This window comes from Theropithecus gelada, chromosome 9 (assembly GCF_003255815.1).
Source record: "Theropithecus gelada isolate Dixy chromosome 9, Tgel_1.0, whole genome shotgun sequence".
NCBI classification, from domain to species: domain Eukaryota; kingdom Metazoa; phylum Chordata; class Mammalia; order Primates; family Cercopithecidae; genus Theropithecus; species Theropithecus gelada.
In genome coordinates this window covers 43,902,024-43,915,921 of record NC_037677.1, presented here as the reverse complement: position 1 = coordinate 43,915,921, position 13,898 = coordinate 43,902,024, and the positions used below count along the sequence as shown (strand labels likewise).

The window sequence follows — 13,898 nt, the reverse complement described above, 5'->3', positions numbered from 1 at the left end:
GGAAAAAATTAACAAGGAAAAGGGTGAAACAAAAATAAAATTCTAAGCCCCCCAACCAACTGAATGGACCCCTCCCTCAGTCAAGGGCATTCTAAAGCAAACCCAAAACACTAGTTCAGGCCATGATGGGAACAGGTGGTTGGACATGCTTCATTATACCTTCCTCCCTTTGAAATTTAGACACGACTGACCAGCATTAACATTAAAACAGGTACCTTAAGCCTGACAAGGCAGACTATAGCAATTAAGATACCAACATGACAGATACCAGGCCCTGAAAGAAACAGAAATACTTTACTCTAAAATATATTCCTTTGAAATATTTTGAAATAGCCCTGCTAAACTGTCTCTTGTGGGGAAAATCTACATTCTGTAGAGCAAGGGTCCCAAACTCCCCGGAATGCAGACAGGCATGGACTAGCAGTTTATGGCCTGTTAGGAACCAGGCCGCGTAGCAGGAGGTGAGTGAGGCTGACCTCTGCCTCCTGTCAGGTCAGTGGCAACATCAGATTCTCATAAGGGCAAGAAGCCTATTATGAACTGCACATGTGAGGGATCTAAGCTGTACACTCCTTATGAGAATCGAACTAATGCCTGATGATCTGAGGTGGAATAGTTTCATTCTGAAACCATCCCCTAACCCATGGAAAAATGGTCTTCCATAAAACTGGTCCCGGTGCCAAAAAGTTGGGGACTGCTGCTGTAGAGAATCCCCTTCCGTTTCCAGGTCTTCCCTGATCCAGTCCAGGAGAGAAGTAATGAAGTGTCTGATAAGAGCTCTGAAGCCTGTTATCTACAAGCATCATCTGCATGATAAAACCTTGGTCTTTAGAAACCCTTCTTAACCCAGACATTCCTTTTTCTATTGATTTCAGGTCTTTAGATAATAACTCTCTTAACCAACTGCCAAGCAGAGAATCTATGACCTGGAAGCCCCTTTCGAGTTGTCCTGCCTGCTGGACCAAATCAATATGCATCTTACATGTATTGAGTGATGTCTTATAGCTCTCTAATACATATAAAACCAATCTGTAGCCTGACTACCTTGGGCACACATATTCAGGATCTCCTGGGGCTGTGTCACAGGCCATAGGTCACTCATATTTGGCTTAGAATAAATTTCTTTAAATATTTTACAGAGTTTAACTCTATTCATCAACATTCCTTAAAAAGGGAACAACTATGGAAAGAAGACTGTCAAATAGACAGCTTCATAAAAACATCTGCTGAGACAGAGCAGGGAGCTCTCTTACGGGCCTGCTGGGGTGCCCTTAAGCAAGGAAATAAAAGAAAATCTCAAGTCCTTTTGTTAGGAATAATGCTCAAAATCCTAAGGAAATTGAACACTCAAATAAAGGATTCTTAGCAAAGCAATTTTACTTCTGCGCAGGAGTGCCTCCTTGGCCAGTCACCATGAGAGCACACCTGAACAAAGGGGCACAAGAGCCTTTATTCCTGATGCAAGTCCTGCCTCTGTACCCTTTCCCTATTGGCTGGGGTTGGGTCGTACAATCTAAACTAATCCTGGTTGGCTAAACGTTTGATTTTTTTTAGATAGGCGGACATGTGAAAGAAAGCGGAGAGGAAAGGGGAAGGCATGTCTGTAATGAGCTAGAAAGTTAGTTCTCTTTCCAAATAAGGAAAGGAATGTGAGCTGATATTGATAATGCTTGGTACTGTGGCATGCCTGGGCATCTAATAAAGGCAAAAAGGAAAAAAGGAGAAAAAGAAAAAAAAGGGAGGGGAGTACTATGAATTAAAGAATAAACGATTGATCAGGTTATTTGAAGAGAAACCTCATCATATCCCAAACTTCAAGGGAAATTCCAGGCACCTAGCTAGACTTGAGAAGTAAATGAGCCACCAGATTAGCAAGGAGGTAATAACAGCTTAAACCAATAGCCTCTCATGGAAGTCAAGAGCCACAAGATGTGTTGCTCCCTATAGAAAATAAAGATAACATCTTGACAAAGGTCTCTGAGTTATTTTTCAGAAACTCAGACTCGGCCAAATGGAAAATGCTAACCACCATCACATAAGGGGGAACTGAAGACTGAACTCTGACTGACGTTCTTTGTTCTAAATTTCTTCCTGAGGGGCCTGGAGACAGTGACACCCACGTGCCAAACCTTAACATTCTTTTCTGCTGATCCCAAGTTTCTAGACAAAGCCTTAGTTCCTTAACCAATCGCAAATCAAAGAATCTCTGAATTCTGCCACCCCACCTCAAGATATCCTGCCTTTTGGGACTAAACCAACATATAACCCCCACATATTGATGTATGATTTTGCCAGTAACTTCTGCTTTCCTAAAATATATCTCTACCTTAAAAAAATCTTGCTTGTATGCCACTGGGGAGGTCAAGTTTTAAGCAATAGTTATCCTATTCTACTTGCTTGGTGCCCTGCAAACAAACACCCTTATTTCTCTTGCTACAGATGTCAGTGTCGGTGTTTGGCTTTACTGCACTGGAGTGCACCCAGGTTCAGTTTAGTAACACTGCAACTTAAGAAAAATAAACTGGGCCGGGCGCGGTGGCTCAAGCCTGTAATCCCAGCACTTTGGGAGGCCGAGACGGGCGGATCACGAGGTCAGCAGATCGAGACCATCCTGGCTAACACAGTGAAACCCTGTCTCTACTAAAAAATACAAAAAACTAGCCGGGCGAGGTGGCGGGCGCCTGTAGTCCCAGCTACTCGGGAGGTTGAGGCAGGAGAATGGCGCAAACCCGGGAGGCGGAGCTTGCAGTGAGCTGAGATCCGGCCACTGCACTCCAGCCTGGGCGACAGAGCGAGACTCCGTCTCAAGAAAAAAAAAAAAAAAAAAAAAAAAAAGAAAAATAAACTGGGCCGGTGGCTCATGCCTGTAATCCCAGCACTTTGGGAGGCCGCGGACAGATCACGAGGTCAAGAGAGCAAGACCAGAGACCATCCTGGCCAACATGGAGAAACCCTGTCTCTACTAAAAATACAAAAATTAGTTGGGAATGGTGGCGCATGTCAGTAGTCCCATCTACTCGGGAGGCTGAGGCAGGCGAATCACTTGAACCCGGGAGGCGGAGGTTGCAGTGAGCGGAGATCAAGCCACTGCACTCCAGCCTGGCGACAGAGCGAGAATCCTTCTCAAAAAAAAAAAAAAAAAAGAAAAGAAAAGAAAAAGAAACCTGTGAGCTATCTATATAGGTGATCATTAAAACCACAAGGGTGGGTGAGACGAACCAGAGAGAGAGAGAAGAAGAAAGGACCTACGAAAAAGGCTTGAGGAACTCCAACAACACTTACTGGTCACACACAGAAGAATAGCCTAAAAGGAAAATAAGAATTGGCTAAGGAGGAAGAAATTTAGGATTATATTGTGTCACGGAGCCAAAGGATGAGTATATTCCAAAGAGAAAAGAAATGTCTATAGTGTCAAATGTGGCCAGGCACAGTTGTTCACGTCTGCAATCTCAACACTTTGGGAGGTTGAGGCTAGAGGATCACTTGAGGCCTGGAGTTCAAAATCAGCCTGGGCCAACATAGCTACAAATTTAGAAAATTAGCAGGTGTGGTGGCACATGCCTGTAACCCCACCTACTCAGGAGGCTGAGGTGGGAAGATTGCTTGAACCTAAGAGTTGGAGGCTAGCCAAGATCACACAACTGCTACTGCAATCCAGCCTGGGTGACAGAGTGAGATCCTGTCTCTTAAAAAAAAAAAAAAAAAAAAAGAAGGCCAGGAACAGTGGCTCACACTTGTAATCCCAGCACATTGGGAGGCCCAGGCAGGTGATCACCTGATCTCAGGAGTTTAAGACCAGCCTAGCCAACGTGGCAAAACCCCGTCTCTATTACAAATACAAACATCAGCCGAGCTTGGTGGTATGCACCTGTAGTCCCAGCTACTTGGGAGGCTGAGGTAGGAGGATCGCTTGAACCCGGGAGGCAGAGGTTTCAGTGAGCCGAGATCGCACCACTGCACTCCAGCAGCCTGGGTGATAGAGCAAGACTTCATCTCGGAAAAAAAAAAAAGTCAACTGTGACAGAAGCAGCAGTTATGCTGAAAGTATTTTCACCCTCATAAGAACGTCCTAAAGGTGATTTTGTAAAGATGTTCCATATCATCTGATAAAACAGCATAGGTACCAGTTGAGCTTCACACAAAGGGGAACATACAGGTAATATGCTTTGTGTGTGGCTCTGTGTGTGTTTGCATGCATGCACACATGCATGTGTTTGTTGGAAATTGACCACTAAGTGAAATTTCAGATTGCCTTACCTTTCTAAAGCTAAATGTTGGCTTTATTTTATTTTACTTTTAAGAAACAGGGTCTTACTCTGTCATCCAGGCTAAACTGCAGGGCTCAAGTAATCCTCTCGCCTTAGCCTCATGAGTAGCTAGGATTACAGGCCTGTGCCACCATGCCTGGCTAATTTTTTAACTTTTTGTACAGTTAAAAATGTACAGACTATGCACATTGTACTATGTTGCCCAGGCTAGTCTTGAACTCCTGGCCTCAAGCAATCCTCCTGCCTTGGCGTCTTAAAGCGCTGGGATTACAGGTGTGAGCTATTGTGCCCAACTGTCATTTTACTATTTCAAATTCTGTAACTATTAACATCTGAAATCTTAATAACTAAACACTTCTATTAAGTAACTGTTAATTACATTTATATCTTATTATCATATTCAGGAATAAGAATCTAGAAGAAAATACAACAAATTGTTAAACTCTGGGAATAGGACTGAGAGATGGGTTTTCTGAGTTACATGCTTTCATATAATAGTTGCATATTTTTTACAATAATCTTGCTTTACTGTTGTAATAAAATAAAAGATTTTAAAAACCTGAGGGTCACTGGGTACCTAAGAAAGAAACGTTAACTATAGAGATTAAATAATGATGGCATAGGATGGTTGGGGTTTTCTTTGTGGGAGGGTGGGAGAGAGGAGGAGGAGAAAAAAGCTAAAAATATCACTTAACACCCTCTGTCAATCTTTTCTCCAGTTCCTCACCTTTAACATTATCTCAGTAATCTAGACTAAGAACCTTAATTTTACATGCATTATCAACAACTCCTTTTTATCACTCATATTTAAGAATTCACCATATTCTATCAATTTTACCTCAAAACAATGCAGTCTTCTATTTTCTTTTTTATCCCTAGGACTATTATCTCAGTGATTTTCAAGCTCTTTAAAACAGCAGAATCCTTTTTTTCCCCTAAGAAATTTGACATAAAGTCAGTTAAAGTCACACCAAAGCTATTTTTAGAAATACAGTTTTTGGTAGAGCGCGGTGACTCACGCCTGTAATCCCAGCACTTTGGGAGGCCGAGGTGGGCGGATCACCTGAGGTCGGGAGTTCGAGATCAGCCTGACCAACATGGAGAAACCCCGTCTCTACTAAAAATACAAAATTAGCTGGGCGTGGTGGTGCATGCCTGTAATCCCAGCTACCTGGGAAGCTGAGGCAGGAGAATTGTTTGAACCCGGCAGGAGGAGGTTGCCGTGAGCCAAGATTGCGCCACTGCACTCCAGTCTGGGCAGCAAGAGCAAAAAACTCCGTTGAAAAAAAAAGAAATACAGTTTTTATAGTAACTTTTACTTACTCTAATATCAGTAAGTGATGACAAGACAGTTTTAAATACAAAGTTAGAAATTAGGAGTTAGGGATGAGAGTTAAAGCTTACATCAATCCACCATTTAGTTTACATTTATCTCTCTCACACATTATCTGATTCACGCACCTATACAGTTGCAAATGGTAACATTTTACATACTATTTTGATATTAAGCTAACTCTTCAGATAAACGTAGCAAGGGAACCTTGGCTCTATGGTCTACACAAAAATGGGTTATCTTGGCAAAAACAGCTGGCTCAAATGTGGAATTAAGCATCTTCAAATTTGATTGTGTAGTTCTTTTTTAACAAGTTTTTCACTGTTAAAAATATAATTTAGAAATGAAATTTGCATCAAACTTCAGAAGAACCCTGAAGCAGCTCTATGTAGCACAATTCGGTACATACTGTTGCCTTACTTACCTCTTATCTGGGCTCTTACATTACCTCTCCTGGCTCCCAGTGTATCCTCACTTGTTTTCCTTACATGTAGCTGTCTGATTAATCTTGCTACAGCACAAATACTGTCTGCACAGACATGACTTAAGTCTGGTTCCTGGCACTTGAAGCTCTCTGTGATATGAACCCAATCCAATTTTCAAGTCTCTTCCTCATTCCCCACCCAAATTCCACACTACAGCAAAGGCACTGTTTTCCACTTCTGAAACAGATAGTTTTCAACCACACAGCCTGTTCTTATCAATCTTATATATCTGTCTGGAAGTCTCCTATCTTACTAACTCCACCTCAGAAAGTTATGCTCATCTTTTAGAGCTCAGCTCAAACCCTGTAACTCTGCTCAATGTTACTCGCACCTCTAAATATGCTAAGGAATTCTGAATTTCAAAATAGTTAATCACATCTACACTAAATTGTATGTTAAGAGGGATCACATCAATTTTTTTAGTACTGCGCGTGAAATCTATATAAAACCTGACTAATAAATGAGATGAATGTTTAAAACTACCCAGCGAGTGATGGCAATCTAAAACTGGATTATGGTGATGGTCACACAGCTCAATAAATGGACTCTATCACCAAATTGAGCACTTAAAATGGGTGAATTTTTACATACCTCAATGAAATTGGTTTTTAAAAGCAAGAACACACAGAAAGTATAAAAGAGGTAACTAAGAACTAGGAGAAGCAGGGAAGGAGGTTTAATTATTTAATATGTACAGAGTTTCTGTTAGTGTAGTGTTATGATATTCACATTGGTTTTTGTCAAGGTTCTTGGCTTGTAACTCCCATAAAATGTTAGTATTTTGTTATGTTTTGTTACAATGTTGTTATAATGTTTTAATATAATGTTAAAACAAAGACAATAACAGCCCTTTCCCAAAAGAAACCCCCTTCTTGCCTGGGGACTAGACTCCCATTGTAGAACTAACAAAGTAGGCACAAGATTAGAAATTATGGTTTAGGGGTCGTGCAGCTGGGGGCTACAAGATTCCGACCCTCCCTAAATTGCTAAGATCAGTGCTTGGGTATTTTGCAGACCCTGCACTTGATGGATCAGCTGGCACCTGGACCCAGATGGATAAACTGGCTCATTTGATCTTGTGGTCCCCACCCAGGAACTGATGTAGCACAAGAGGACAGCTTCAACTTCCCATTATTTCTTCTTGTGACCCAACCAATCAGTACTCTTGACTCACTGGCCTTCCCCAACCCACCAAATTATCCTTAAAAACTCTGACCTCCGAATGCTCGAGGAGACTGATTTGAGTACTAAGAAAACTCTGGTCTCCTGCAAAAAAAAAAAAAAAAAAAAAAAAAAAAAAAAAAGGCACAACTGGATAATGATTTAAGGACACTAAACTATGCGTAACTTTGAAATTTAGGGATGAATGCAGGATTGTGCAGTGGGTACACAATACTATCAACTGAGTAAAAAGACAGAAAAAGAATCCAATGAGGTTTCTTAAAAATACTGGAAAAAAATCTTCACCATCAGCTGACAATGATTGCTAATGATTGCTAATTTGTTAGGTTCTATATTAAGTAGGTTATCATTACATCGTTCCATACTGTAGGATTCTCAGTATTTTATATATGCAGAAAACAGAAGAACTTTCTAAGCCTTGGTCTGTTTCTCACTTAATAAATACCACAATAAATGAGGACTTCCAGTCTTCTCTCATGATAGATAAGAGGTGCTACCTACCCGAATAGTTACTGTGTGATTGGCAGATGGTCTCAAGAGAGGCAGCCGGATCCCACACCGAGGCATTCTTCTCATTTCCTCAATGGGAGTTCCAAGCCACTTCTTATCTGGAGAAAGGTGAGGCGGAACGTATTTAGGGATCTTCCTTTCTGTTCTTTGATGTTTGGTTTCGCATTGTTCTTTTCTAAGGTCAAAACAAATGTATTTAGTCACAAATTATTTGCTGTTTTAATTCCCTTAGATACACAAGCACAAAACTTACCCAGATGTTATTGTTTAAAGTATGCCATACTTGGTCACTCATTTCATTATGTTTTATATTTATAATCAACAGAAAAACTTATAAAGCTTATAAAACTCAAGAGCTTATTTTTAACAGTCTGTGGAAGAAAGTTCCAAACACATGTAAATCACCTTCTCAAAACAGAAATGAGTCATGGTTCACAGTATCATCTACACAGTAATTTTCAATGAAGTGAACTCACTATTGCATGCTGATTGCACTATCTCATGAAACTCAGATCACAGAAATCATGGATGGGATTTAAGAGTCCATATGGGGTAATGGCAAAATACAAGCTTTGTAATATGATACACCTGGATTTAAATCCCAGCATTACCACTCAGAAGGCACATGATTCCAGCGAATTCTCCAACCCAAACCTCAGTTTTCTCATTTAGTGAGTATAATACCATCTGTCTGCCTGTCACGGCATTAAACAGTGTTAAAAAAAAAAAAAAAAAAGTGTAATACACAATGGCCTACAAGAATGTCTGGCTGAAGAAACAGTAGCTACTATCAACCTAATATTTTCATGTTCTAGTAATTCCCATAAATACCAAAAGGAAGCTCATGCAACTAAAAATCTGATTTCTAATACTCATTTTATTTCTTGTTTTCTGTTTCTAGCCTTTTTAGAGTTTAAACTTTGGAGTCTAGGTTTAAATTTCGCATAAGTAGTTAATAAGAAACAAAACCATTTTTTTTGCTTTACTAGAAATCATAGCTTCGTTAAACTCCCTTACAAAACTATAAAGCATATTATGCTATTGGAGAGATATTCCTCACAGAAAATTACCTTCTGTCCTCTGCTTTGGGCAGTCTCATGAAATGATCTGTGATTTTAGAATCCTTTCTTCCATGTTGCTTGGAATTTCTGCATTCTACATTCAGGCTAGAAATATTTCCAGGTAGTTTAGCATTTAAATCATTCATTCCAGTGCGACTCTCTCCTCCTTCAAATTGGAAATGTAATCTAACTTCACCTCCCTTAGTAGAATACCGTTTCCTAAACTCAATGTCAGCGTCTCTTGCTTGGAACCTTGAAGGTTTATTTGTTGTTTGGGAGGAACTACCATCTTCTTGTTCATCAAAACCCGGACTTGTCTCCTCATCTGCTTCTGAGTCTTGACAACTATTTTTAGAATTATCCACATCCATCGGTGACTCGGGTTCACTTTCCTTCTCAAATGGAGGAGAATTTCCTAGGCAACTTTCTTGTCTACTCAATTTGTTGTCATTTTTTGGTCCAGTACCAACATCCTCACAGCCAGCATCTGACAATGGACTCTCTGGCACGACGTCTATCTCCTCTTGCTGACAACTTGCACAGTCTTTCCCAGGATGGCAAGACTTGCTGCACTTCTGGTGGCTTCCGGCTTCTTTGGCCTGTTCATCTTCTGTAGTCTGCTTTGCATTTACAAGCTTTACCGTTGTGAGAAACTGTTGATTGTCTCTATTTTCTTCACTATCTGTGTCACTGTGATCATCATTTTGAGGTGACCGATCAATGTTAGCATTACTAAACTGCTCTGGTACCAGGGTTAGTGTCTGAGGCTCACTTTCCAAAAGCTGCTCCGTGTGTTTCCCTTCATTTTGCCACTTACACATCGCTGCAGTCTGATGCTGGTTCAAATACTGTGTACTTTTTTCAGTGGGTGACTTATCAAGACTTAGCTGAGAAACATTTTCTAATTTTTCTACATTATGTTGGTAAAAGTTATCTTTTTGTACAGAACTCATCATGGATTCTATTCTCGTATTGTTGTTTTCTTTACTATCCAAACTACAAGAGAACAGAAAGAACTAAAAACAACTTATAATACAAAAAAGTCACTTATCCAATCATACCCCCAGTGTCACAGCAGTAATTAAACTCCCTTTAGTTACCTGAGCACACACGTCTTCCACGACTCCATGCCTTTGCATGTGCCCCAATGCCCTCCCTGCAGCTGCGTATCTGGCAAACACTTGCCTTTCCTTCAAGTCATAAATGTCACTCACTTCTCTATGCAGTCTTACTTTAGGGACCAAAAGTAAAGTTGAACATTTGTTTCTTCTACACACTAACCACCACTGTGCCTTGCTCATACCTTTACTATTGCATCCATCACACTAGGCAGTAAGTATGTGTTTTTGTGTGTGTGGCCACTGCTACACTGTAAGTATCTTAAAGACACAAACTGGCCAGGCGCAGTGGCTCATGCCTGTAATCCCAGCACTTTGGGAGGCCGAGGCGGGCAGATCACGAGGTCAGGAGATCGAGACCATCCTGGCTACACCTGGTGAAACCCTATCTCTACTGAAAATACAAAAAATTAGCCAGGCGTGGTGGCGGGCGCCTGTAGTCCCAGCTACTCGGGAGGCTGAGGCAGGAGAATGGCGTGAACCCAGGAGGCAGAGCTTGCAGTGAGCCGAGATCTTGCCACTGCACTCCAGCCTGGGCGACAGAGCGAGACTCCATCTCAAAAAAAAAAGACACAGACTATTCCTGTCTCATCTCGGTATTTCAAGTATACAGGACCGTCCCTGACACAAAGGACTCTCTAAAAAATTACTTTTAAGGTGATTTTGAATTAACATAGATAAAGGAGAATAGAAAAGCATGAACAAAGAAAGAAAATACTAAAGCAACAAGATAAAACATCCATGTATTATTATTCATTTCTCCATATAGGAATGTCTCTATACCTTTCTGATTCCGCTGTCTTGATTCCTTTAGTGTCCATCCAACTGGTAATAGTCTTTTGTTTGAAAACTATAAAAAAAAATGTATATTCATACATTCCTTCAAGCAGAAAACATATACAGCATATTATACATGCAAGGAACTATGCTAGGTTCTACAGGTTAAACAAAAGATTAATAACTCAAGTATTTGCCCTAAAGTAATACCAGTGAGATAGGAACATAAATGTTAATACATATGACACAGGGTAGAAAATGAGTGGTGCCTAAGAGAGTTGGTATGGCCTAATGGATAACAGCATAGGCTATGGAATCAGAACATTTGCATTCAAATCCTGATTCTCCCATTAGCTTCCTAAGTTACTCTGTGAGGGGTCATTTCTCCATATCTTAGATCCCTCATTTGTAAACGTGCAAAATAACTATCTCTCATGAGACAAGGCTTAATTTAAGTAAAAACAGTTTATATAAAGTGTTTAGGGCATTATCTGGTTTATGCTTAGTAAATGTTGATTCTTAATTATCATTATTATTAAAAGAGGTCCCGATAAAGGAATTAAGGTTATTTCCCAGGAAGACACTACTTCGGTGAATAGGAGAAATTGGGGCATAATCGGTAAGATTTCTTTGGAAAAGGTAAGGCTTGAATTATGCCTTGAAAAGTAAACATGCAGTCACATAAAAAGAAAATTATAAGCAAAGGCACCAATATCGGGGAAATATAAAGAACTTAAAAAGAAAGCAAAAGAAAATATGGTTGAAAAGTCAGCCAGGATCATATCATACAACAGGATCTTGAATGACCCACAAAGAGAAGTACAAAAAAATGTGTTGAAAGATACGATTCCTCTCATCTGGGAGGCTCACAGTCATGCATGACAGCCTGGAGGATAAATCTGAGGGGCAAGAGTGAAGAGCTTATTGCCAGAAACCAGAGAGAAAGCTACTAGTCCAGGTCAGTGGTTCCTAAACTATTTGGATCATCAGAAAGCCAGCCACACTGAATCAGAATCTATATGTGAGCAGGATGAAGGCATGAGGGGAGCTGGAATCTTTTTTTTTTTTTTTTCCAAAAGTGATTTTGATAATCCACTAGATTGAACAATGACTGGCCAAGAACATAAACTAGTCCTTGTGAGAGTAGTAGAAGTGAGGAGAGTCATTACAGACTTCACAATAAGAGGGGAAGTTAAAAGTGACTTTAAGTTTTGGGCTTGAGAGACTTGAAAAATGATGACAGCCTTAAGTAGAAATATGGAATATAAGAGAATTGTGTTTAGGGAAAAAGCATGATTAGGTCAATTCTGCCTATACTAAATTTGAGATGCCAAAGAAGTAACTAGATAGAAAACAGTATCACTACTTCTGGCTTCCTAAGGTTTCCTTCCCAACACACCAGCAGATAGTAGCAACAGTAGAATTGATAGCTCAGGAGAGGGAGATGCAATATAAATAAATACAAGCCACATTTTATATAATCATTAGAAGTAAGTATGCTGTCAAAATTTAATATATTGAATAGGGATTAAATGTACATCATATTTTAGTATCAGAAATAAAATCTTAAACATTCGCAAATGTTTAAGATTTGAGATACTCACTAAATTGAATGTAAGAATCTTAGCACACTAAGTCACAGGATCTTTCTTATTTACCTACCTCTCCTCAAACACCATATTGAGCAAAACAGATGCAGGCTCAAACAGACGAAAATCAATGGTTTATTTTTCATTGAGATAATGGCATAATCAAAATACATTTCGGATGGGGAGAATTTTATACCAGAAAAATATTCAATGCTATATAATCTTTACCTTCCACAAAATACTTATAATCCAACTAGTAAAAATCTTTGATTAGTGTTTCAAAAATAGTTTCTATCACAAAAAAGTAATCATGCATAGTGATTTCTTATGGTTAAACACCATTACTTCAATGATTTTATTTAGCATTTCTGCAGCAGATCAGGCTTCAGAGAAAAAATGAGCCTCAGTCAGAGGGAGTAAGAGGATAAACCATCTGATTCTGAAACTTTTTCTATAGTTCTGTATTCTCTATTTATTTTCTTTATATCAAATACAGCAAGTATAGTTTAGAAAATCCTCAAATTGGGCCGGGCACGGTGGCTCACGCCTGTAATCCCAACACTTTGGGAAGCCAAGATGGGCTGATCACGAGGTCAGGAGATCGAGACCATCCTGGCTAACACGGTGAAACCCCGTCTCTACTAAAAATACAAAAAATTAACCGGGCGTTGTGGCGGGCGCCAGTAGTCCCAGCTACTCGGGAGGCTGAGGCAGGAGAACGGTGTGAACCCGGGAGGCGGAGCTTGCAGTGAGCTGAGATCGTGCCACTGCACTCCAGCCTCGGCGACAGTGTGAGACTCCATCTTTAAAAAAAAAAAAAAAATCCTCAAATTACAAACCAGTAATATGCCAAAACATTCATTTTTTGAGTTGGTTTAGAAGTTAAAACATCTTTTTTTCCATAAATATAAGGATTAATGTTAAGATGCAATGACTAGGTTCCTAAAACACACACGAAGCACATACTCCAGTGATAAGTCTACAGAACCTAAAGACTGCACACATCATTTCATGAAAAACCAGGAGTGTTCCAGTGATGGTGAGGAAGAGAGCTCTCTCCTGTAGCCCTGACCCTGAGAATGTGTTTTCTCTCCAGTTTCAGGTTTCCTGAAGCCTGGGGAAGGGATGAAGGAGGAAAAGCAAGAGGTGAGGAACCAGTATCTTCTGCTAATAAAACACTGATCAGTCCTTCTTAGGGCCTCAGAGAAAAGACTGCTTACTGCTCTTTGCAATATCACCACTTCTGGCTTCCTAAGATTTCCTTCCCAACACACCACAGGACTGTGTCAGAGCTTTATCCCTCTTACTCCTGAAGCATAAAATGATGCTTTCCAGGTTTCCTGTGAATTTTAACTAGAAATAGTCACAACAAGGCAAAAAGAGTGGCAATAAGAAGTGACGAAGATACAAGATCTAGAGTCAGATCATCTTGGATTGAGATCTTTGTTCAGTCACTTACTAGTACCATCTTGGTCAAGTTGCTTCACTTTGTTAAGCCTTTATTTACTCACCCAGAAAATGAAGCTAACACCACCTACTTCTAAGGGTTATGTTGATCAATTAAAATGCAAAAAT

General features: G+C 40.0%; 1 protein-coding gene across 10 annotated transcripts in view; it reads right to left on the bottom strand.

Annotated features, from left to right (window-relative positions):
* The window catches only part of PARG (poly(ADP-ribose) glycohydrolase), a 142,541-nt gene that overhangs the window by 116,083 nt on the left and 12,560 nt on the right, over positions 1-13,898 (bottom strand). For 4 of the 10 annotated variants that reach the window (XR_003121261.1, XM_025397876.1, XM_025397879.1 and 1 more), the window contains 3 exons: positions 10,741-10,807; positions 8,849-9,835; positions 7,770-7,953 (listed from right to left, as the gene is read on the bottom strand). The exons of 1 other annotated variant lie outside the window; for it this stretch is intronic. Coding sequence is in view for 6 of the 9 variants with exons in the window: in XM_025397876.1 (XP_025253661.1) it covers positions 7,770-7,953; positions 8,849-9,835; positions 10,741-10,807 (1,238 nt within the window). In the remaining 3 variants the exon portion in view is untranslated. The remainder of the gene's footprint in view (positions 1-7,769; positions 7,954-8,848; positions 9,836-10,740; positions 10,808-13,898) is intronic. 5 more of the 10 variants (XR_003121262.1, XM_025397880.1, XM_025397882.1 and 2 more) reach the window with 3 other exon arrangements.